Here is a 26189-nt window from a genome sequence, read left to right as displayed (position 1 = left end):
AGAAAGGTGTTAAATTATTTTTGTATGCTGTAACTGTGGCTCGTATTTTGTTAGCTAAAAAGTGGAAAAACCCAAGAATTACTAACGATAGAAGAATGACAGATGAAGATGGATTTTTCAGAGCTAGCCAACCTAACCGGACAAGTCCACGACCAGAAGGAGTATCAGGAAGATCAAATTGAATGATTATTTAGTTAAATATGTTAAGTTAAACTAACTGAAAACAGCTTGCAGATACTTAATTGGTTTAGGATTTTATTTAAGTTAAGTGATGAATTAACATGTTTAATTTCATAATGTGAAGATCTAAGGATGTGAATGTTTAAGTTAAATTTTACAAGAACTGTGATTTGGAAAACCGTTGAAAGGACGTGCAATGAAATTCAACCAAGAGGAAGCGAGGAAGCCACTTAACAATGTCAATAAGTGCAATTTTTAATGAGATTACGATTTATGTTTGTTTTATGTGTTTGTTTGTTTATAATGTGAAAACCAATAAAAACTTTTGGGGGGAAAATGTATTCGTATTCATAACGCTAGCTGCGATTTAACTATAACCATAATCGATATCAGCTCCCCTCCTCCCTCCCCCGCCCTTCGCGATGAGGTTCCCGGGGGGGGGGGAAAGCTCCGCCTTGTCCCGAGTGCGCCTGCGCGCTGGAGAGGAGACGGCGAGCGAGCGAGAGAAGCGGACGGAGAGCGCGCGCACGTACGCTACGCACGCACGCACGCGCCGAGACGCGCTCCCTCGCGCTCGTCCCCCCTCCCCCTTCCCGAGCGGCGTTGCTTGTGCGACCGAAGGGGAGGGAAGATGGCGGCCGGCGGCAGTGGCGGCGGCGGCGGCAAGGCCTCCTCGTCGTCGTCGTCGTCGTCCTCCTCTTCTTCGTCGTCGTCCTCCGCCGCTGCGGCGGGCGGCGGGGGCGGGCCGGCCTCCTCGTCGTCGTCGTCCGGCCCTCTGGAGGCGTCCCTGGACAGGAAGCTTCAGGGGGTGACCAACACCATGGAGTCCATCCAGGGCCTGTCGTCGTGGTGCCTGGAGAACAAGCGGCACCACAGCACCATCGTCCACCACTGGATCAAGTGGATGCGCAGATGTGAGTGCGCGGCGGGGGGGGGGCGGGGAGAGGCTCACCTGCGGGCCTCGGGGGGGGCAGGGAAATGGGTGGTGGCAAAGGTGGGATACCTGGCGACGCCTCCTCCGTCACCTTTCAACAAAGCCTCGCTCCCGCCCGGATATACGCGTCAATTATTTTATTTTATTTTGTTTTTACACACACACATATTTGTATTTTGCTGTTTTAAACAGGATTTCCAAATAGCTGCTTTCCAAAAAAAAAAAAAGTTCTTTTTGCATGCGGTTGTCTTGAGCTGGCGTTTCTGTTATGCGCCGCTTTTTTCGATAACACAAGGGGTGTGGGATATACCTGGCATCGCCGCCACCGCCTCCCGCGTTCTTCTTCTTTCAAGGAGCCTTGTAAAAAAATAAAAGGTCTTCCTCCCACTTGGTATCGCTCCCGGATCTGAATTGGTTTTTTTACATGTGCTGTTTGAAAAGGTTTGCCGCTGCTGTTGTTTCATTAAGTTGCTTTTGTACCCAGTTGTTGTCAAGGGCTTTTATAAATGTAACTGTTTTTTATATGCTGTCTGTCTGTCTCCTCTCTGCCACCTTCCTTTTTCAAGGAGCCTTCTAAAATCTTTGCCTCCCTTGGTATCTGTCTCAGATCTGAATTTTTTAGTGTAGGCGCTGTTGTTTTGAACTTTACCTGTTGTTTCTATAAATGTAACTGTCATATATGGCATAATTTATAGGAAGTTGCTCCAAGATGATTCTTGGGGAGCAGTTCATAAATAAAATTATTAATAATGATACCTATGTGTCGATTTGCTTGGTGTTTTATGCAGGGTGCGATATTACTATGATGGTGAAGATTTTACTTGGCTTTGTATATCATACGCATTATTAATATTTTTGTGATGATGACCATTAATGTTATTATGTTGAGGGAACTGATCCTGTATCTCTCTGTGTGGATTTTAGTTGGTAGTTTTAATTGTTGATATTACTATAATTATTCATAGTGCTGTCGTATCTATGTAGATTAGCAGTTTATAGAGGGTGCATTATTATTACTGTGATTATACAGTACTTCTCTGGTGGTAGCACTGATGATGCGTACAGTATTTCTGTGTAGATTTTATTTGGAAGTCTATCCAAAGTGCGTAATTAAGGTTGCCATGATTATGATAATTGATGCTACAACAGAGGCACCATCTCAGTACAACATGTAGCTTTACTTGACAGTTTATAATGGATGCATTATTAGTAGTATTGCTGTGATTATTATGGTGGTGCTGCTGGTGTGTATATCTTAGTTGGCAGATTTTAGTTTATAGTTTAGTTTATAGTGTGCATTATTTCTTTAGCTGAAAGACAAGGATTTGTTTAGACAAGTGGCAAATGCTTCCTCCCTGCTTCCCTCAGGGTAAGGTAGTCCTTCAGAAGTCCCTGTTTTGGCATTGTATTAACAGTACTATGATAAGCTACGTTGTGGTGGTTGATGATGATGTTGTGCGCAAAATCACTTTGTAGAATTAATAATAATAATAATAATAATAATAATAATAATAATAATAATAATAATAATTTATTTATACCCCGCCCATCTGGCTGGGCTTCCCCAGCCACTCTGGGCGGCTTCCAAAAGAATATTAAAATACTGTCATACATCAAGCATTAAAAGCTTCCCTAAAGAGGGCTGCCTTCAGATGTCTTCTAAAAGTCTGGTAGTTGTTGTTCTCTTTGACATCTGGTGGGAGGGCATTCCGTAGGGAGGGCGCCACCACCGAGAAGGCCCTCTGCCTGGTTCCCTGTAACTGGCTTCTCGCAGCGAGGGAACCGCCAGAAGGCCCTCGGTGCTGGACCTCAGTGTCCAGGTAGAACGATGGGGGTGGAGACGCTCCTTCAGGTATACTGGACCGAGGCCATTTAGGGCTTTAAAGGTCAGCACCAACACTTTGACTTGTGCTCGGAAACGTACTTTTCATTTTATACAGGGTGCATTATTACTATTACAGTGGCAGTAATGATGACTGTGGTGGCAATGATTATGGCAGCGTGTACAAGATATGCATAGTTTACTTGGCAATTCATGTAGTTTCTTAATTTTGCTGTGGTGCTTGTGCGTACACAATATGTGTGAATTTGACGCAGCATATTATATAGGGCGCACTGTTACTGATACTCCTACGCTGATGATGAGATCAAATGCACTATATGCTTTCACTGTTTGTGCGTGTGTGTGTGTGTGTGTGTGTGTGTGTGTGTGTAATCCATCAATCAGTCTCCTTTATTGGCGTAGAAAACGTTCATCATATACATGGATCAGAACACTTCCCCAGAGTTTGGAATGAGGCACAGTGGAGTCTGTGGTGTCTTCATCACATATGGTTTATTTACACATATATACCACCTCAGGCTACGCACCCCAAGAAGGGCCTTGCTTCCCCCATAGCTGCAGCCTTGGGTGCCTGCAGAAATCAGGCTTGACTCTTTCCCTGCATTTCAAGCCTGCAGCTTTTCCTGCAGCTTCTAGCTCACATCACTCAACTCTCAACTCCAGCCTTCTGAGGGAGGGAAGCCCACCCTTTTGCCTTCTGGTTCCCTTAGGGACCCATACTTAGCGGGCCATTACCAGGCTGGCCTGGCTATTCCAGCAACTGAATCCATGCTGGATCCAGGAATCAGGAGTGGGGGTGCTCAGACATACATCCTACCCCACCTCCATACTCGTGTATCAGGGAAGATGTGAGTTGTAGTACAACAACTTTGGCCTTTGGAACAGCCCTGCACAGTGAAATAAGAATGGAGAGAATAGATGCAAGGGGGATTGGGTGGGATTTCCTGCCATTGTTTGTGGTTATTGGTGTGTGTGTGTGTGTGTGTGTGTGTGTGTAAGTGTAATGTTTGGGGAAGGACCATAGTAGTAGAGCATCTGCTATGCATTCAGAAAGTCCCAGGTTCAATCGCCGACATCTCCAGGTAGGGCTAGGAATGGTTCCCGCTTGACACTCTGGAGAGCCACTTCAAGTCAGTCTAGAACAACATTGTGCTAGATCAGGCATGTCCAAACTCCATTTCGGGGGCCTAATCCGGCCCGCCGGTCAGTTTAATCCAGCCCCTGGGGGTAAAATCCTAAGAAACCTCAACAACTTCAATCCTAAAAAAAGATCAACAACTTTGGTGGGCCAAAGCTTTGGTTGGCCCCCACGGCCCTTCACTTCATCAAATCTGGCCCTCTTTGAAAAAAGTTTGGACACCACTGTGCTAGATGGACCAAAGGTCTCGCTCAGGATAAGTCTGCTTCCTCTGTTGCCCCTAGATATGGAATTATAGAAAATCACATCTATGTGGATGCAGATCTCACTTGGTGACTACTGTATATCTTCTGCATCTACAGATGAAGGGTGGTGTACAAATTTAGTATAACAGGTTTAGTATAACTCTTTAACAGGTCTTTATGATAAGAATTACTATGATGGTGATTCTTGCTGTTGATGCAACCATTTGGGATTGGTGCAGTGTACACACTTAAATGTTTATGCAGAGTGAATTTTCCTTGGTGCTCCTTGCAAGGGTCCCTGAAGGTGGGCTGAATATGAAGGGATTGCAAAGTGGTGGTGAGACCCTCTGCTTTATGGTCAGCAAGGCAGCAAGAGGACAATGGAGGGTTAACTTCCTCTACAGGGGAGGAGAACAATGCGCTGTCCTCCTTGGAGGAAAGGAGTGATAAAAATGCAGTAAATAAATGGATAAAATAACACAAACTTTGTCATTCCCCACTTCCCCTTCAAAGTGTTCAGAGGCAAATATGTAACTTCTGCCTTGCAGCAACCCTTTTTAGTGGGCTAAGAATGGGAGCGCTGGGGCAGTGGAAAGGGGTCTGCAATCTGTACAGAGGTGATGGTGTGAGGGTGATGTTTAAGGCTGCTATCCTGCACCTGTGTTACTTGGAATTAAGTTCAGTTGAACCCAGCGGGGCTGGCTTCTGAGAGAGGGTCTGTGGTATGGCAAGCAGGCTGATCAATGCATCTGAAGAAGCCAAAGGATTCTGCTTGTATTATCTCAGTGACCCATGCAATAACTTTGTAAAGAGGGCCAAAATTTGCGGGGGTGGGGTGAGTTCCCACACAAAGTGAGGTGGGCTTAGTTTATTAGCACCCATGCACTACATTTCAATAGTATAGAAGCGCTTTGCATACATTAGGTCAAAAGGATGGGTTGGTCTGCCTTGGAGCAGTAATACTTTTCAGATGTTTGAATTGATGGTGTGTATTCTGTACAAAGCTGTGGTAAGGAACACTTAAATAATGGATTCCAATCCTTTTGATGAAGATTTGGGAAGGAGGGTGCTGAGGCTGAGTGAGTAGTGGCTTAGTTAGGGCCACCCAGCAGCTTGGTGGGTTGCATGAGGTTTGAATCTTGAACCTGCTTGGTTGTCCTGAATATTCCCTAAGATAGCAGGCAGCTCGGGGTAATTAGAGAAAGTGCCACGTTCTCCTATTGTTAGCCCTTATATGTGTCATATTACCCCTGTAATGTAGGCTAAGTTGCAAGAACTGGGCTGTTGTGGTTGCTCAGTGAACTTCCTGCCTGAGTGAGAATCCAGCATCTTAGATTTTATTGCTTTGGGAAATGGAAAACATTGGGGGGTGGTTCTGAATGAGGGCACGGCATTCAAGCTGTTGACTTCAGGTACCGAATGAGATAAGTAGAATGGATGTGGGTGACTTTTTAACAATAATTCTAGATGGCAAAAAACTCTTATGTTTTTTATCTGTCGTGAATTGCCTGGAGTGTCGCTGAACAGCAGGGTGCTAAATCTGCTTTTGAAAGCCAGCAAACCTTCCTTTGCTGCTGCTGCTGTTTTCAAAAGCAAGTTTGACTGTCCTGTGTTCTTTCCTCAAGTGCATAGCTAAATCTGAAGATTGGACGGTGTACAGGGATTCAACAGGCTGGCCAGTAAATAAACCTTCCCCCTCCACTTGAATATTTGCAATTAGCGAGCTGGAGGGGATGCGAGTAGCCTTGCAAAGAAGTCTATGAAAGTTGCTAGGCCCATGAATGCCTTATTAGTCACTGTTGCCTTATTAAAAATAAGAACAATCTTGTAAATCTTCCCAGCTTGCCTCAAGGCAGTCAATTCCAACCGCACGTTGCTGGGCAAGTGACAAATTGACAAGCCTGTATTAATGTTTGTAAATGTAAGGAGAGGAGTTGTGTGTGTGTGTGTGTGTGTGTGTGTCCTTCTTAGCCACCTCACTTCCACCTCTCTCCTAACATTCTGGATCATGAGCCCTGTCCTGTCCATATTTAAGTAGAGATGGAGAGCCTATGGCCTTCCAGGTGTTGTTGGACTCCCATCTCCCTGGTCATCCCTGACCACTGGACATGCTAGGTGGGGCCAGTAGGAACTTAGGAAGCTGCATGAAACTGGGTTAGACCACTGGCCCATCTGTCTCAGTACAGTGGCACCTCAGGTTACAGACGCTTCAGGTTACAGACTCTGCTAACCCAGAAATAGTACCTCAGGTTAAGAACTTTGCTTCAGGATGAGAACAGAAACCGTGCGGTGGTCGCAGCGGGAGGCCACATTAGCTAAAGTGGTACCTCAGGTTAAGAACAGTTTCAGGTTAAGAATGGACCTCCAGAACGAATTAAGTTCTTAACCCCGAGGTACCACTGTATTGTCCACACTGGCAGCAGTTCCCTGGGCTTTCAGGCAGGAACCTCCCGCCATCAGGGCAGGGATCTTCTGCACTCAAAGCAGATTCTGTACCACTGAGCTACGGTCCTTCCCCATATGTGCAACATCTGGAGCGCCTTAGGTTTGACCTGCCGGCTGGCTCAAGTCCTCAACATGGTTGTCCTTTCCAAGAAATAGTAGGATTGCCGTGATATCTCAACCACTTTGAATTTCCTTTCTGTGAGCAAACTGTTTCAGTTTGCCCTCTTGGATAATGCTTGAGGCACAGGGAAGCTTGAAGTGTACGTTGCATTTTCAAGCAAGACTGCTCACTACTCTGTGTGTTTGGCTGGGGCCTGGGGTGTATCTGAATCTGTCTGATCACAGAATTTTAGAATTGTAGAGCTGGAAGGGATCCCGGGGGTCATCTCGTCCAACCCCCTGCAATGAAATAAAGGTTGCCCTTATAGGAATCGAACCTGCAACTAGTGATGTGAGGTGAGAATATTTTCTGGAGAATATTCTCTGCTAGAAAATTCTCTGGAGAATATTATCCACAAACCTTAAATTCTTGGTTAGTGGCAGGCTTAGTGATTAACGTGAGTCATTCATGTTGAATTTTCAATTTCAAGTTTGGTGCAAAAAATCAAAGAATGTGAATCCACTGCATAGCCCCATTGAATAAAAGTATCTGTACAGTTTTTTGTTGCCGTCTGAACAAGTTTATCCATGAATAAACATGTATGTTAACTAATCATATAATTTTCAATGCATTAAAATGAATATACTCCTATTTTAAATGAAAATTCTCTAATACCTGTATTCTCATTAATCAAGAATTTTCTCCAAAAGATTATTCTCGAGAATTTAACATCGCTACCTGCAACATTGGCGTTTTATCAGCACCATGCTCTAACCAACTAAGCTAACTGCTTCCTTCTGTTCTGTACCTGCAGCTGAGCTGAAACCTGTTCCTGTGGGGCAAAATATTGCCTAAGCTGTAATTGCAGCAAGTTAAACCCCAAAAGTGAGCAACTATACTGGTGCAGTCAGTGCTGTATTCTAAAGGAGTGTATTAGACAGTTTCACTTGGCTTGCTTCCTAGCGATGAAGGGAAGAAAATAATCCAAGGCAGTAAGATTTTACTGGAACAACTTCTGCTAGTTTTAGGAATATGCAAATCTGAGTTACAAGTCAAGAGTGCTTCGCTAGCCATGAATGCACTTGGTAGTGTTGAATGTTGGCTGCTTATGGATGTTCTCATACATCTCTTTTGTAAGGGTCAGCTTCTGAACTTGCAGCAGATCACATACTTATTTTTCTTTTCTTTTTGTGAAATGTAGACTCCTGCTTGCTCCCCTCATAGTCTGGAGGTGCATGGTGGGTTATCTGAGAATCCCTGAGCCAGTCCTTCACGATAATTTTGGTTCATTCACACTATCTTTCCAGACCTTGTGACAACGGTGTTTGTGGGACTATTTCCTAGGCGGTCTCTGTGAGAGTCCTGATTGTCTATGTATTATGTGAAATCTTTCCATTAATTAGAAACTGCAACTTTAGGAGTTGTGGTGGGATACAGAAAAGGCAGTTGGTTGTAACAAAAGTATTGAAAATTAAAATGAAGTTTGCTTATCAAAATCCTAATGAATTGCAAAATAGCTGTTCTTGGGAGTTTTGTGATCTTTAAAATGAGATGTTTCTAAAGAACACATTCAGTGAAAAGGCTTCTGGTGTGCACACAGTGGCTGAACACATAAAACTGAGCCATAGTTTGTTCAAGAAGCCACGAGTTGTCTTTTTAGATGAGCAAACAAGCCACACAGCTTATTTCTCCAAAACTGGTTCGTTTTTCCTCCTCTTGTGCCTTTGAAGCTTGGCAAGCATCTGTGACAGGAGGCAAGCAAACCATGGCTAAGCTGGGTTCAGAACGAAGCCATACAGTTTAGCCACACACGATGGCTTCACACCATGGTTTGTTGCCACAAAACAAACCATGGTTGGTCTGCCAGGTTGTTCAGAAGTTTCAACCAACCACCATTTGGCTGTAGCTGAGTGTTAGAGCATCTGCTTTGCTTGCAGAAAGTCCTAGGTTCAGTCCCTGGCATCCCCAGGCAGGACTGGGAGAGATCCCTGCCTGAAGCCCTGGAGAGCTGCTGCCAGTCAGTGTAGGCAGTACTGAGCTAGGTGGACCCCAGTCAGTGTTCAAAACTCCCGTTGTTCTAGGCACATTTTGTGACAGGAAATCTCATTAGCGTGAGTAGTTTCTGAGCTCTGGGTGCAGTACCGCACCTAAGATTTCAGATTAAAACTGCAGAGTGGAAGGAAAGGAGGACCTTTTTCTGTCTCTACACTTCCAGTTACTCTCTGAAGACTGGGGAAGAGACCCTATTAAGAATATTAGAGGGGTGTGCAGGGGAGGACTAGACCATGTGAAAAATGAACATAAATTTTAGCTGCAGTTCATTCATTTTCAGCTTTGTATTCTGGTTATAAAAAAGCGCACCTGGACATTCTGTTGTTGCGCCCATAACCTAGGTTTAAGGTGCCATTTAGCTCCTAGCTTTCATATCTCAGTTTCTAACCTACCCCAGTGGGCTTGAGTCAGTTTAAGGCAGCTTCCTGTGTTCGTAAACAAACCATGGCTTGCTGATTCTGTCTGAGCATGGACAGAGAGTTTGGTCTCGGACAGCCTTCCCCAGCAGCCCTGGTTTCTCCCAGAGATTGTGGGGTTCAGACTCCCACCAGTCCCAGCCAATACAGCCCACGGGAGTTGTAATCCAACAACATACTTTACAAAGACTGATCTGGGGGCAGGGGTAGCCTTTTATAGAGTCGTGGAATTGCAGACTTGGAAGGGAATGCAGGAATCTTGACATTTAGGTTCTCATACATGCTGCTTGCATGCAAATCCCACACTTAAGTATCAGGTCTTATTAGCAGCACCTGCTGAAGATGGAGGCTCCACCATTGCCTGTACTCCTCTGGGTTCTTCTGTGGACTCAACCTTGAGCAGATTCTTTTTCCACACATAAGAAATCAACACCTGGCTTGATTTCTAGGTGATTTTTTAAAAAGAGTTATTATCGTTTGTCAGACCTCGGGAACTCCTGGGACCTGGTTGCTGACGCACAAATTGTACGCATGAACTGAGTGGAAACGTGGAAGCACCTGCTTGTGCCAGTCGGTGTGTGATGTTTCAGCTCATCCTACCTCAATGCCAGCAATGCTATACCTCTCACACCGGAGGAGCACCCTGATCCCAGGCATTGTTTTTCAGAAATCTCATTCATTTTCATTGAAACCTGCTTCAAGAAGCTTAGAATTGGAGGACACAGAAGTTGCCCTTCTCTGGTTTCTTTTGTACCTCGGAAGAGAGGAGGGGTAGCAGAATGGTAGAGTGATCTATGGGCTGGTTCTTTCTTCCCTTGCAGAATTGCCCACTGCTGCAAAGCTGCTTTAGAAACTTCTGGGTCTGGTTGTAAATATTGACTTGAGTGTCACAGGGGAAAAGGGAACCCACCTGTAGAAAGGATGCTTGAATAATGTTTGTTTCTGTTCTCCAAGCCAAGAGACAACTCTGTCTATCTGTCTGTCTGTCTGTCTATTTAATTTATATCCCACCATTTCCCCAGTGGAGCTTGTGGTGGCTCACATGGTTCTTTAGAGGAGTTGAGGGTGAATGAAATCTTGCTCGCCTTCGGAGTCAGGGATTTTTTATACATGGAAGGAAATAAATGGATTGACTACTCTCTCCAAACTGGAGAAGACACAAGGAGACCGTGTATGTAAAAAATTGGACAAGCTTCTTGTTCACATGGCTGTCTGTAACAAAGCCTTCAGGTTTAGCCAAATGACTCATCAATTGGAATGGAAAAGTTGCTACTCTTGAAATGTGTGACCAGTCAAGGGACAACAAACCGGTAGCTAGTTTTGAGCTGTATGTGTGAACAATTAAATGTGGAGGCCCAAAAAGAAAAAAAAGGATGCTCTGATTTCTCTCCTATTCCTATTCCTCTTCCTCTCTTTTTCATTTCTGATAGACTTTTTCATTTTTTCTGATAGAATAATTGGAAGGGTGATATACATTGTTAGTATCACACACGAGAGTAAACCCATTGTAATCAATGGCCTTATGCTTAGAGGACAGTTGACTTAGTTGGATGTCAGTAGAAAATTTGGGAAACACCTGGAGGGGGGGAGTCTATGACAACAAAATGATAACTATTTTGGAATGATGAGCGAAACAGTTTCTAAGGCAAGGTTCTATTCAAAATGTGTAGTGTAGAGGTTCTTAAGTAAGATCTCCATTTTTATTTTTTTAAAATTCCATTAGTTGTATCCAACTAAGTTTACTCAGAATAGACACCTTGAAATTAATGGACCTAAGTTAGTCATGCCCATTAATAGCTGGTTGCAGTCCTTAATCTATAGGCAGCTTTTCAGGCTTGCTGTTCTCAAGGGGGCTCCCAGCATGTTAGCAGCAACACCTGTAATAATTAAATAATAAAATCACCATATTAAAGCATAGCATATCTAAAAATCATTAAAACAACGGATAAAAACAGTAGCAGGCTAAATAAATTTGTAAAAACAGCCTGCTAATACTTTAGCAACTGCTAAAGGCTTGTCTTCTACAATTTGAAGGTGATACAGTTACATTCCCTCCAGCCACTGGGTAGCACTACACTTTGTGACTCTCTTATCTAGTGCATCTTCCTAAATTAACTCCTGGCTTTGCTGATATTGCCATGTTCTTCTTTGCTTCAATTCTCTACCTGCCCGAGAGCTTGTGAATTTTGTTTAACAGCGTATGACCAAAGTAGGCCGCAAGCCAGACGTTTCTTTTCTGAGAGATGGGGAGCAGCCATTGCTTCTTTATCCTAGAATCCCAGGTGTGCAACCTGATATCTCAACACCTGGGAGGGACTCAGCCTGCAAATCTCCATCTCAGAATGGGGTGTACATACAGGCTGACCTCACCATACAACAACCCGCCTAACCTTTCCTTTACAAAAAGAAATCCTCATCCAGTCATGCCCTACCTTGTGTAACGTTATTTGATGAAGAGTTCTGCAGCGCTCAAAAGCTTGCCACACTTTTGTGCCTAATAAAGGTATTGCCTAACTCTGGACTTTGGAGTTTGCCAGCTTTTTGGTGCTTGATGTTTGTTGAATGGGAGCTAATTAATACCTTGAAGATGTTTCTTAAACAGTCTGTGAAGGTTGGAAGTTAGCAGGAGGCTAGATGTGCCTCTGAGCCAGAGCGGAGCTCAAATTTTGAGTGGGAGAGCAGAGAAAAATAGTTTGGGGATGTGAAATAGCCAACAAGAAAGATAGTGCTGCATTCTTCAGCCAATGAAGGAGCAGCATTTGGAACTGATGCTATTCATTTATCACTTACTTTGCATTCTTGTACAGCGCATTTTGTCAAAATGACCTCTATGTGGTTTACATTAAAGCAAAATGTAGAGTTAAGAATCACAAAAATGGCAAAAGTATGCAGTTAAAAACCAACAATCAGTATAAAATGCAGAGGCTGTGTGATTTAGACATTTGCAACTTCCATACATCTTGAAGCTGGGATGGGAGTGAGGTACAATTTTGCCCACAGGAATTTTGGAAAATGATAGAAATAAATCAGATTTAAGCTTTACTATATTTCTAAGAACACCAGACCCTCTTTTTTTGATGCATTTCTGGTCCTGCATATTATTCATTTGGGTCCCTGTGTTTCTTCCTGCTTAGGACAGGGGCACCAGACAGTGTCGCTAACAGATGTTCTCTTTTGCTTTGACAAGATGGGAAAAGCTTGGTTTGTTTGCCTTGAGGGGCTTAACTCTTCCAGTGGCCGCTGTTCACACATCAGGATAAGCCAATGGCACTGGTCTTGTGGAACATCAGGGGCCCACATGGCCCAGTTGCCCCCACTTCATTCCTGCCTGGCACAAGCAGGAGGAATAAGCTAGCAGTCACAGTTAAGTTGGCTTCCGAACAATTCATGAACTGGGGTCTTGGCTTGTTCTTCTCTAACAAGCCAGGATCCCCAGCCAGCCTTAAACCAAGGTTTGTTTGTCACTTTTGAATCTCAGCTTGCTTCTTGCCCTGGTGAAGAGAGAAGTGGGAGCCATTGGTCAATGTTCATGACAGTGGTGTAGATTTTCTGGAAAATGCTTGGTTTGCAACAGAAAATGTCCTATTGCCCATCTAATTTAGCATGTTAATTTTGCTCTGTAATTAGTAAATACAGTGGTACCTTGGGTTATATACGCTTCAGGTTACAAACTTTGCTAACCCAGAAATAGTGCTCCGGGTTAAGAACTTTGCTTCAGGATAAGAACAGAAATCGTGCTCCAGTGGCGTGGCAGCAGCGGGAGGCCCCATTAGCTAAAGCGGTGCTTCAGGTTAAGAACAGTTTCAGCTTAAGAACGGACCTCTGGAACAAATTAAGGACTTAACCCGAGGTACCACTGTAAAGCTAGAAACTTTGAAACGGCCAAGCTTGCCTAATAATCGTGTTTGCAGTTGGCACCTGTGCTGTGCGTTCTTACTATCAAACTTCAGAAATGGGAAGTTTTTCTGTGGGGGGAAAAAACCTGGCTTTGTAGAAATTTCTGCCCTGCATCACTTGGGAACAGGGCTGCTGCTCATTCTGCAGAAGCCAAGAGCATGCAATTCTGGCTTATTATCATGACATGTGAATACAGTCAGTACCCACAAAGCTCTGCTTACATGGTTCAGCCAGGATAAGGGCTGGCAGCAGTGGGGAGCAGGCATGAGAACTGAACCAAGGAGGTCCCCTCCCCTTTTTAAGCAGCCATAGCATTGAATTGGTGATACCCTGAAACATTACAGCTTTATCGAAAAGCCACTGGATCACTTTCCCTCTGGGCTGCTTAACCACAGCAGCACACTTGCCGGTCTTTGACTGGCTGCATCAATTATGGCCCTAAAGGTGCAGTGAGCATCCACAAATTCGTTACAAGAAAGTTTCACCTTTGAAGGTCTGTCTCATGCGCTGCTCCTTTCCTGTTCCGCACACAAATTGCATTTCCCAGGGCCCTGTGTTTTATGGCAAGAGGTTTCAAGTGCTCTCTTCACAAGGCCTCCCAGCCCCACGGCAAGGATCAAGTGGCTTGTGTTTGTGCTGAGAGCCTCCCTCCACACCCATACCCACACCCACACATGCGCTGCACAGCTGTTTCATATCTCCAAATGTGTAAAATCACAGCTGGGTTGCTACGTCTTCCTCATCCCAGGCACAGGGGCAGAGATGATGGGTTGGGGAGATCCTAGGAAATTTCCAGAAATTCTTTTAATTACTCCACTCCTGTTTATCCCCACCCCCTCCAAACAAAACACACAAAAAAGCAAGTGTAGAGTCTGGTTGCCCAGATTACACTCTTTGTTGTGCAGGAGCTGTTGACTGCTCTGCTGTCATCTTGGCTCAAGTACATCATTGGAACAAAGGTGAGGAAATGAAGTTGCCTTGTTCCCCTGAGCAATTTTATTGTGACTCCTGGTGAGGGACTGGAAGGCAGTACTGCTTCTGAATATTAGTTGCTGAAAACCAGAGGAGGGGAGAGGGCTCTTGAGCTCAGGTCCACTGTGAGAGTCAGATCCTGAACGCCTCTTCTCATATTTCTGGCTTCACCTGCTGAAAATCTTCCTTGATTTGGGGCTGGCTGTGTGGGGCGGGCACATTCCTTCTTGGGCTCCTCGCACAGCTGCCACTTGAATCCCAGATGGGTTTATTCATCCTGCAGTTGTGCCAAAGGACCTGGGCAGGGAGGGTCTCCTTCTGCTAAGCCAGGACCACAGAGTAGACCCCTAGAGTGTGTTTGGCCACCAGCAAGTGGGATATGTGGGGTTTGGTTGGTGTGTGAACCTGGTGCTTGCCGTAGGCTTTGTTTCCAGCTTCAGGAGTTGAGAGAAGCAGAAGGGACGGAAGGAGGGTGTAGGTGGCTGGAAGGAGTAGCAAGAGGCCATCTTGACTGTCTCTTAGTGCAAACCGGCCGCCCACCATGAACCACCATTGGCAAGATTGGCAGCAGATACGTTCTTTGCTTATGATAATATGTTATTCTCTTGCTAATTATGATGTTTTAAATGTGCAGACTTCCTTTGCTAATGTTTTCTTTTGAAATGTTTAAGATATTTATTTATTTGGGTTAGCTATGCTACATTAAATGTGCATTCTGCCGTTGACCTCTTTTGCAATGTTTTATTTTGAAATCTTTAGGATAATAGTTTGTTTCCTGTTAAGAATGTATACTTCTTGATTTTCTGCAGTAATGTTTCATTCTGAATTGTTTTATTTGATGTTTTAATGTGTTGTAAACCTCTTTGAGATTATTATTTTCATGTTGAAGATATAAAGCGGTATAGAAATGAAAGGAATAGCAACAGCAGGGGTGGGAGGGGAGAGCTAAAAGGCAGGGCTGGAAAAACCATTTCTTGCACTATTGTGGATGCTGGAGAAGCATCTCAACTCAGCCCCTCACCCTGGCATATTCTACTGGCGACGATAGAATGCTTCTTTCAAGGCTGATTTTAGCAGGTGAAGGGGAGGAGCCCTGTGGGTCCTGGAAGGGGGCTGTGGAAGGCACATGTATGGGTGCCGTGCGGCTGCCCCCCATCCTAGGCAGTTCTCTTGCTGCTACTTGGATGCCGGTTGTCTGGGGTCTTTCCCGCTCCCCACAGAGGGGCAGCTTTTAGAACTAGTGTGGCTGGACCTGCCCCTTGTGGGTGGGTGAATGAATGAACGAATCTTTATTTGCATCAGCCGTCGGCCATAGCGATAAAATGATACGATGTACAAAGAATAGAAATAAAAAGTCAATTATGTAAAATACATTTTAGGGTTTTGAAGCCTTGTGAGTCGTTGTTGAGTACACACAGATGGCAGTATATCTGAAAGCCCTTCCCCCACCTAGAAAGAGAGGGAACTTTACTCTCCTTTGATTTTGCTGCTCCAATCAAGACTTTGAGCTGGGGAGCGTGCTTGGTGCATCTTCTTTTCTCATGGGAACAAATACTGGGTGAGAGTTTTGAAAGACATGGAATCTTGGTCAGACCTTGTGCTGTTTCTGTATAGCAAAGGGAGAGAAGAATTAGGAGGTGGGATGGGTGGCGGGAAGGAAGACTTGCATTGGCTGTTTTCAAGGTCTCCTCTGATCTTTTTTCTTTCTTTTTTGGCATTGGACAATTTCTTTAATGAGCACGATAAAAAGCATTTTTAAAGCAAAGGCTTTGCAGTCCTGTGTACAGGTACTAAGCAGTATTTCAAGTGGGATTTCTTTTATTATTATTATTTATTTCATAACATTTATACACAGCTTGATACTAAAAAACCTCAAAGCGGTTTACAACAAACAAAACATTAAAATCAAAAGTAAAGAGTGTATGAATAAACATGCACGGGATTGTGCTATTTGGGGAGGGAATACTTTGCCATAGGTGGCTTGGGGACAACAGTGTTTCTGTGTGAGAGGCTTAGGTGGTTGTGTTTCAACTCTTGAGTTTCTCCAGCAGGTCCCTGGCTTGGTAGGAGTACAAGGGGTTGTGCGCCTCTCTGCCAAGCGACCTGTAAACAGGCAAGGAACTTGTAGGAACCCCCCCCCCCCGATGTTTCTAGACTCCAAGCAATTGTGGCCAGTGGTCAGGGATGATGGGCTTAGAGTCCACAGTCTGCCTACCTCCAGATTAGGGAAGGGGAAGAATGGAGTGATGAAACTTTGCTGTAGGTCTGCTTGTTTCAGGCTGGACATGGAACTGGGCATTTGAAGTGGCAGGGTGTGGGGGTCTGTGGGTGGGTGCTAGGAGCTAAGCTGGTGCCTTTATTGTCCAGTGAGGTTCCTGGAGCTGGTGGTAAACCCAAAGGATCAAGGAAGCTGGTGATCTTCACACTCATATAGGAACGTAGGAAGTCAGTCCCTTGGTTCAGCTGGCTCAGTGTTGTCCACACTGGCTGGCAGCAGCTGTCTAGGGCAGTGTTTCCCAACCTTTTTTGGGCAAAGGCACACTTGTTTGATGAAAAAAATCTCGAGGCACACCACCATTACAGCCCCGTGACGTCAGCGCGCAGCGTCACGCCGGGAGGGACGCACGAAAGTGTAACTTTCAATTTTTTTCCCTCCCCCTTGCCGGGGAACCTCCAAGTGGGGTGTGAAGCGAGCGTACCTCAAGACCGAAACGCCTAATTCCTAGGGGAAAAGCATAACTGGGCGTTAACCGATCACAAACCCTGTCCTAGCCCATTAACATAGGAAATTAACATATACAACGCGGCAAGACACCGGTTTTGGAATCCGTTCCTTCCCCCTCTCGTCTGCCGAGTTGGTCCCTGCCCCTCTCGCGAGACTCGCCGCCGGGTCCGCTCTCGCGCACATGGCCCGGCGAGAGGGTGCCTCCCCTGCGCGCGCGCCTGCGCGCTCTGTGCCCCCTCCCTCCCTCTTTTCGGCCCAGCGCGCCGCCTTGCCTGTTCGTGCGCCGCGCGTGTGAGGCGAGCGGGAAGGCCGTGTAGCCCCCCATGCAGGAGACCCAGGAGAGCCCGGCGGCCGCCGAGACCCCCGCCGCTCTGCCCGCCCAGGACGAGGGGCCCGGAGGAGGAGGAGGAGAGCCCGGCGGCGGTAGCGGAGGAGAAAGAGGCGGCGGCGGCAGCAGAAGCAGCGGCGACTCGGAGGCCGAGCTGCCGGACGGGCCTTCCGCGGAGGAGCCTGAGGGGAAGAAGGAGCCGGAGCCCGAAAAAGGCGGCGGCGAGGAGAAGGAGGAGGCGGAGGAGGAGAAGCCGCGAAGCAGCAGCGGCGAGGAAGAGGAGGCCGCTGGTGAGCGTCGGGAGCAGCCGCAACCGTCTTCGCCTCCGGCCGCTGGGCCGCCTTCGCCGCCTCAGGAGCCGCCCGAGGTTGCCGCTGTAGCCGCCGCCGCAGAGGAGCCGCCGGAGCGGCACACCAGGCAACATCTCACGGCACACTAGTGTGCCGCGGAACACCGGTTGGGAAACACTGGTCTAGGGTTTCAGGCAGGGGATATTGCCAGTCTTTCTTGGAGATGCTGGAGATTGAGCCTGGGACCTTCCACATGCAGGGCATGAATTCTGTACCACTGCGCCATGACCCTTCTCCTGCTTGCCATTGCCAAGGAGCCCTGTTGCATCTTCTTTGTGTGTTTTGAGATAGCAAGAAGCATCTTTTAAGTTCCTGTGAGACACATGCCTGTCTTCTCAGGCTCAGAATTTGCCCTCCGTGAGCTGTGTGTGTGTAAAGGGACCCCTGATCATTAGGTCCAGTCGTGACCGACTCTGGTTGTAACGCTCATCTCGCTTTATTGGCCAAGGGAGCCGGCGTACAGCTTCCGGGTCATGTGGCCAGCATGACTAAGCCACTTCTGGCGAACCAGAGCAGCGCACGGAAACGCCGTTTACCTTACCGCCGGAACGGTACCTATTTATCTACTTGCACTTTGACGTGCTTTCGAACTGCTAGGTTGGCAGGAGCAGGGACCGAGCAACGGGAGCTCACCCCGTCGCGGGGATTCGAACCACCGACCTTCTGATTGGCAAGTCCTAGGCTCTGTGGTTTAACCCACAGCGCCAAACGCGTCCCTTACCCACCGTTACTGATCTTCAAAAAACCCTTATAAGCTTCAGAAGAATCCCAGGGTTTGTAAAACACCTGGGGTAAGCTGAGAACAAGAGGTGCTTGTTAACAAGAGTTAGGACTTGCAATCAAATTTTCTACCCTCTTAAAAAAGAGCATCTTCCAGTCCCCAAATTGTGCTTGTCTGCCTAGTAATCTCTGCTTTCTGCGGATACCATGACGTTAGGAAGTCTGTTTGGTACAGTTTAGGAATCTGGCCTTTGGAGTAGCACTGAAGGAAATTGAGCTCCCTCCCATTACGTATCAGGGCAGCCAGCATCTCTTACTGTCTTTCTGGCACCTACTGAAGACCTTCATATCCCGACACGTGATTAAGTCAGGGGAGGATTGTACCTGTCTCTACCTGCCTCTGCTTGAATAAATTGTATGGAAATATACTTCTTCTGTTGATGTTATTGTTAATGACTTTGGAGTGTTTTATGGGGAGCGATTTATAAATGACAGAAACAATTAAAATAATCATGGGTCTTTGGGTGAGGAACATCTTTGCAAATATTTTCTGCAGAATTGGAACCCTGAAATGTGACAGCACAAACTATTAAAGGCTTTTCTTAGCATAATGGGAGCTACCTATAAAAAACCGCTGATCAAACAGATAGGTCCCTTGAGTCTGTTGGCGCCTCAGCTTGATTTAAATTAGTGACTTGGATTTTTTATTTTTTATTTAAAACCAGTCCCTGTAGAGCCTGTTGACAAAAGTATGTCTCCACTAGCAGATCTCAGTTCAGCATGCCTTATGTTTGGTGTGAAGAGCAGTTGGCTGCCAGTTCACTGATGAATCAGTGGTAATTGCAGAATATGCTGGTAGGCCAGGCAAAAGAAAATCTGTTTCTGTCTTTTGTGGAATAAGCATGCTATTTAGTGTTGTAGCTTTTTATAGTTTCCGATGACTTAAAAATAGACTTCAATCTTTGCATACCATGAGCGTTAGAATACGGCTTTACCTTGGGAGTTGGTAGCTAATGCAAATTGGCCCTACTTCCTTCCTTTTTTATATTGCAGGGGTGGGGCACATTTTCAACCCAAGGGAGGCATCCTTTCGAGGGCCAGGGGCCAAGGTGGCTGTCTTGTGATGCTTGCTGTTACGCAGTAGGTGGGACGTGGGTGGCGCTGTGGTCTAAACCACTGAGCCTCTTGGGCTTGCTGAGATCAGAAGGTTGGCGGTTTGAATCCCCGCAACAGAGTGAGCTCCCGTTGCCCTGTCCAAGCTCCTGCCAACCTAGCAGTTCGAAAGCACGCCAGTGCAAGTAGATAAATAGGTACCACTCCAGCGGGAAGGTAAACAGCGTTTCCATGCGCTCTGGTTTCCATCACAGTCAGGGTGGATTTGATTTAAATCAAATTGATTTAAATCACTAGTCAATAAGACTTGATTTACTGGACTTAACTGTCAGGGGTCCTATACCTTTTTTTAAAGACTTGGTTTAAATAATATTTTTTACAGAAAGACTTATTCTTGCTGGTATAATCTTAATATTTACTAGCAGATGAAGGTTTCATTTTTGGAATAATAAATTTTCAGAGTAGTTTTTACAGTTATATCAAAAATTACTAATTTGGTTATACTATTAGAAATACATAGATAGGTAATTATGAAATTATTGTGAGGTTTAATAAGTTAACTGTTTATATTTGGACAACTTTTCTGCTGTACTTTATTGGAAGGAGAAAAACGATCATTTCCTTAATAACAATTTAAACAATTTATTCAACTAAAGCAATAACATTGTAGCATATGTATCCCTGTTTGTTAACTGATGTGGTTAAACTTAAAAAAAACAAAAAACCTTAGACTGAGTTTTACCACACATGAAAAACCTAAAACAAATCCTTATTTCCTGATGAATAGCCTTTGGACTATAATGTAACTTAAATAGAAAAATATTTAGAAAGCTTTTTCCTCCAAAAGCATTTTATTTTAAAAATCTGATTTAAATAAAGAAAAAAATTGATTATTTATTTACTTATTTTATTTTTTTAATCATTGATTTTTATCCACCCTGATCACGGTGTTTCATTGCACCAGAAGCGGGTTAGTCCTGCTAGCCACATGATCCGGAAAGCTGTCTGTGGACAAACGCCAGCTCCCTTGGCCTGAAAGTGGAGATGAGCGCCGCAACCCTATAGTCACCTTTGACTGGACTTAACCATCCAGGGGCCCTTTACCTTTTTACCTTTACCTATGCAGTAGGCTACATACCAGCCTTGTGCAAACCACAGTTTTCTACATGGACCTACCTCTCCACCCTCCCATCCAGACACGTAAGAGGCGTTAATCACAACTCTGGAGCACTTTGCAGCCAGGACAGCTTGTTCTGTTTTTTAAACCTCACCGATGGCAGGAGTGCTTGCAAGCTAATAAATACTTAATTAGAACAATTAATAGTTTGATGCTGTGCAGGGTGTGCGATGGCATGGGGAAATAGGCAAGATTTCACTGTGCTGTCCTAGTCATTTTGATGAGTGTGAGAGGCTGGATGTCTCACATTTGGAATTTGGACTGGATAGCGCTGTTTCTGTTACACCGCCCTGGGGAGGGACCTCTTTTCAGTCAGGGCTGCATTCCCTCCTGGGCAAGACCAAAGTGGGCAAAGTAGCAGTTGTGACTCCTTAACTTTCGTCCGGTGAGCTAGATTCTGTTCTGTGCTGTCCAGGCAGGCAAGAGGCATTGCCACAGCTCAGGCCCATGTTCCCACCAGGCAGAGGCACAAGAGAGGGCAGTGGCAGACAGAGGCGTGTCCTGGGGACGGTGCTGAGGACCAGATTGAGAGGTCTGGAGGCTGGAGGTTCCCACCCACACAGTGCTACAGTGGGAAGCTGCATTCTGTGCTTTTTACTTCTGTTTGCCGGTGGTTACATTCCTTGCATCATGAGAGAGAGAACAGACTAATTTAAAAAAGCTAAAAGGGGTATGTAAGCTTTTATTAGGTTTCAGGTGCTTTACATCTTGAGTTTCATCTCCTCATTACATTACTAACAGTATATGGGCCCAGCAAGGAACAATTGTTGCTGCTAGTAGTAGTAGTAGTAGTAGTAATTATTATTATTATTATTATTATTATTATTATTATTATTAATTCCCCACCCATCTGGCTGGAGTTCCCCAGCCACTCTGGGCGGCTTCCAACAAAATATTAAAATACAGTACTGTAGTTTGTCAAACATTAGAAGCTTCCCTAAACAGGGCTGCCTTCAGATGTCTTCTAAAAGTCTGGTAGTTGTTTTTCTCTTTGACATCTGGTGGGAGGGGGTTCCACAGGGCGGGTGCCACTACCGAGAAGGCCCTCTGCCTGGTTCCCTGCAACCTCACTTCTCGCAGGGAGGGAACCGCCAGAAGGCCCTCGGCGCTGGAGCTCAGTGTCCGGGCAGAACAATGGGGGTGGAGATGCTCCTTCAGGTATACTGGACCGAGGCGTTTAGGGCTTTCAAGGTCAGCACCAACACTTTGAATTGTGCTCGAAAACATACTGTCTTTTCCCTTTGAGGCAATAAATGAGATCTAGCAAAAGTACCTGCTGAACATAGCCTTGAGTCAGGTTTTTGGGTTGCTTCCGGGCAGGGTATACGCAGGAGGAGCGTCTTCCGAGGCTGCCCTGCCCTCTGTCCCCAATGTGATGGGAGCGGATTGGAGCACAGTCTGTTGCACTGCTCGGATCTTCATATCAGCAGTTCAGGGACAAGACTTGCCCATCTGGCTTACAGTTTGGGAGCAGAGATCAGAAGGGCTGCAGAATGGACTTGGAGCTGCCCTTGAAGGGCCCAACTGCATGGATTGCAGTAGCCCATGTGTGGCTGCCTCATTGAGGAGGGGCCATCGTTCTGCATCTGGGGGTGGGGATATTGAACTTGGGCCGCATTTGTGGAGTCTGGGAAACCTGATGGCTCCTTCTCTGCTGCAGAGTAGGGCCAGGGGGAAATTTGTGACGGCAGCAGTGGGGTGGATGGGGAGACATCATTCTTCACCTTCCCTCTGCTTTCCCCACACTGTGGTGAATACCCTGTCTGGCTGGGGGAAGATTGCATAGGTTTGCCTCTTGCTTGCCTGGATTCAGAATAGAGAGGGGTGTGTAAATTGTGTGTAGGATAAAATTTACATCTGTTGCTCCGCCCATTTTTGTCCCTGGCCCCGCCCACCACTCACTTGTGGCCCTCAGGCTGAGAAGGTTTTCCTGCTCCTGTTCCAAATGCTTGGACTTCCCAACTGAAGGATCTTAATCAGGCAGAGAAGGGACACTGCCAGTCAGAGTCGACAGCACTGGTCAGCTTGGTCCAAGGCAGCTCCTTGCACAAGTCTTGACTCTAGCATCCGCCCTGGCTTCCTGAGCACTGCTGGTTCTCAATAGTTGCCAAGCTGGTCTTCAGAGAGTGACCCTGCCTCTCTGCAAGGCAGAATCACAAGGATTCATGCAGATGGTGGCATTGTGGTTGTGTGCTGTTCAGGGTGAGAATCTGTTCTGCCAGGCTGTGGAAAGGGATGAGCAGAAACACCTTTTTAAATTGCAGGTCACATTTTTAAAATGCTCCCATTTCTGCTGGGCTTTTCAATAGGGAGCCTTTTGACCCGAGGCATGTGCTGGCTGGTGCTGAAGGGAGTTGTAGCCCAAAACATCTGGAGGGCATCAGGTTGGCAAAGGCTGATCATTAGCATGCTTGCTTTACTAATATTTGGCAAGTGAAGCTTAAAAACTCCAGAACTGCCATGCTTTGCTTAAGATTGCAGTTGCATCCCGCATCCATTCCTTGTCGCTGATGAACTTTACGAAACACATTTTTTTCTGCAGGAAAATTAAGTGTTGCAATAATTTCCACCCCGCATTGCCGCCTTATCCCGTGGCTTTACCAAAGGAGCCTTCCTGGCTCATGAGTGGTGACTTGGTGCACCAACTGACCTTCTTCCTCCTTGCTCTTTCCAGCTGCCTTTCCGCATCGGCTGAACCTTTTCTACCTGGCCAACGATGTCATCCAGAACTGCAAAAGGAAAAACGCGATTGTGTTCCGTGACACGTTTGCCGAAGTGCTCCCGGAGGCTGCCGCTTTGGTGAAGTAAGTTGATGGCTTCCCCCTGCATTTCTCATCCAACACAATAAAAGTCTTTTCGTTTCGCTGCTCGCCAAACTCAAGTTGGTGTGCGGAGGAGGCTGGCTGGATTTCTTTGTTTGCTTTGTGAATGAACAGCAAGGCATGTGTGAAAGCAGGTTCTGTCACAGGGTGCTTCTTAGGAAGTAGAAAGTGCAGTGTGAGGGCAGGACAGTGGCTTCTTCTTTACGTAGGCTGTGCTTGAGAAACAACACTCCTTGGCACTTTTCAGGGAACAAGACGGAAGGTCTCTGTCCCAAAGATCTTAAAATCTAAAATAGTTGTGTGATTTTAGCTCTGAAGCCACAGGCTTTCTTGTTGATATTCAGGTCTGGCTGGGGCAGATGGGAATTGTAGCCCAAAAACAAACTAGAGGACATCAGGTTGATGAAAACTGTCCTTAGGGAAATATATCGGGGGGAGATTTTTGCCTTTTCTCGGCAAACTATCCCTGTTTGCAGGTGTTGCCTTACTGCCTTGATCTAACCCCTGGTTTTACAAGCACAGCACTGTTTGTCCTTTTGTTAGGACAAGTTGTGCTAACTGAAAGCCAGGGCGTTGCCAGATGAAAAGACACCTTAGTCCATCTGTGAGCTCTGTCAATGCGTTTATTAAATTTGCATATGGAAAAAACAGTCTACAGCTTCACCCTTTAGACGTATGTCTGTTTCATGGTAGGAATGCACTTCTGGAGTGGAGAATTTGGAGGAAGAGACTTTAGCTAGTGGCAGATCCCTGCACTAGCATTGTAAGATATGAGCTGAGGATAAGATTCCTATCTATGTCAGAATGTGCATATATTTTTTTGCGGAATTGGGGGGGGGGGGAAATATCAGTTGTACATATTTTACTCATTTGCCCCAACCTGTGCTGGTTGGTATCCCCACCTGCAGAAAATTATTGAAAGAGAAGGTAAGGTGAGAAGCCTCCTTTTTGCATTTTATTTTAATCAGCCATGTCTTCTGGCACTTTGTATGTCCATAGAGGAGAGGGCAAATTGATGCACTAGAAACAGTCATGTGTTATCTATGTGTCCTTTTCAGAGATCCATCGGTCTCCAAATCTATAGAAAGAATCTTTAAAATCTGGGAAGATAGAAATGTGTATCCAGAAGAAACCATCATGTTACTGAAAGAAGCTTTAAGTAAGTTCTCCATTATTCTTTTTCACATCTGTGCATTTGTGGTGATAACTTAGAGGGTGAGTGAGGCAGAGTTTGGTTTGAGATTACGAGGACAACGTTTTATCCTTTAAATCCATTAGCTATCATCTCTCTGCACCTGCACAGAAGTCAGTAGTGGCATTTTGCTTAGGGAAGAGAATTCTGGACTGTCTGCCCCAGGTTGCTGTGATTTACACCACTTGCCACTTAATTTCTGTCCTTAATTTTAAATATCCTAAAGGTTACTTAAATATCCAGCCCTGGGGAAACCCAGCCAGATGGGCAGGGTATAAATGAGAAATAATAATAATAATAATTACAGTTCTATGTGACACTGGTGAGTGATGCAGTCTTTTAGCTTGCTGGGGCAACAAAGTTCCAGTTCAGCATTTCCCAGTGGAAAGTTCATGCAGTAGATTTTTGTATGCAACTGTAAGGAAACTCTCTCCAGGGAAACAGGATCCTCCTTTGTCCAGACTAACCCTAATAGCCCTGCAGAGTAGCATTCGTACACTGAAGCCTCACAGATGGTCATGATGTTGCACGATAAGTCCTGCTTTTGCTATTTTGACGATGCTTTTCGTCTGGGGTGCTGGTGTTAGCAGGTACCACCTCCCTTGTACTGGCTGCCCTTGGATTAGTGCCCCAGTCAACAGACTTTTCTCGCTGCAGCAAGAGATCTTTTAACGTTGTTTTCCAGGTTATCTATAGCTCTGCTGTTCCTCAGAGCTTGTTTGTCTGCAGAGCCCCTATGGTCTAAATGCTGGGTGGGCCATGAAAATAGAATTGAGTTGTGGGGAGTGGCATGTTCAAAAAGTGTGAGAGACTTCCGTATTTAATTTGCACGGTGGAATCTTTCAAGTCCATTTAAGCTGCCAGACATCCATGGACATAAGGCTTCCTGTCTGCGCTCACAAGCCAAGCGAAAGGGGCTTTTAAACTACTGCCTGCAAATTCACTTGAGGTCCCAACTCTGTTCCTTGAGATTGCCAACTTCGTCCTTTTCATGTAAAGCCCGGTTGAAATCCTGAAAGGCGGAGGGACCCGTCCTCAGAAGTTTCCGCATTGCAAGCTCAGATTTTTGTTTTTAAGTCTCCTGCTGCTTTGCCTTGTCAAATGTTTGCCAGCAGGTATCAACCTCTATTGGTCTCTCTCTTTCTCTCCCTTTTTTTATTTTAAACATGCATAGAGACTCCTAAAGGGCATCCCATAATCTCAGACTGCAAAACCAAAAACAAAACCAAACAAAAATGTTTTCCAGGTTCCACTTTCAAAGCTCAGAAGCAGCAGAAAGAAACTCAGAGCAAACAGCCAACTAAGTCATGGAAGAAACCTCAAAGTAAGGAAATCCTCACGGGAAACGGTCTGAGCTTTTGATATTTTAACGTCCTTGAGGAACAGCCTAGAACAGACACACACACACCCAAAAAAACACACCTCACCGTAGGCACTCACGGTGCCTTGTGTTCTTCGTCAAGCTGGCAGCGTCCTTTGCTAAAGACACCAAGAGAGGCACTTCTTAAAATTATGCAGGACATATGACTCTGTTTAAATT

The 26189-nt window shown here is 45.6% G+C and overlaps 1 protein-coding gene across 1 annotated transcript in view; it reads left to right on the top strand.

Annotated features, from left to right (window-relative positions):
* Positions 1–766: 766 nt before the first annotated feature.
* The window catches only part of RPRD2 (regulation of nuclear pre-mRNA domain containing 2), a 39991-nt gene continuing 14568 nt past the window's right edge, over positions 767–26189 (top strand). The window contains 4 exon segments of the mRNA XM_028710889.2: positions 767–1094; positions 23310–23439; positions 24516–24616; positions 25896–25973. Coding sequence (XP_028566722.2) covers positions 812–1094; positions 23310–23439; positions 24516–24616; positions 25896–25973 — 592 coding nt within the window. The 5' untranslated portion in view covers positions 767–811.

This window comes from Podarcis muralis, chromosome 16, assembly GCF_964188315.1.
Source record: "Podarcis muralis chromosome 16, rPodMur119.hap1.1, whole genome shotgun sequence".
In the NCBI taxonomy this organism is placed as follows: domain Eukaryota; kingdom Metazoa; phylum Chordata; class Lepidosauria; order Squamata; family Lacertidae; genus Podarcis; species Podarcis muralis.
This window is presented reverse-complemented; position numbering and strand designations above follow the sequence as displayed.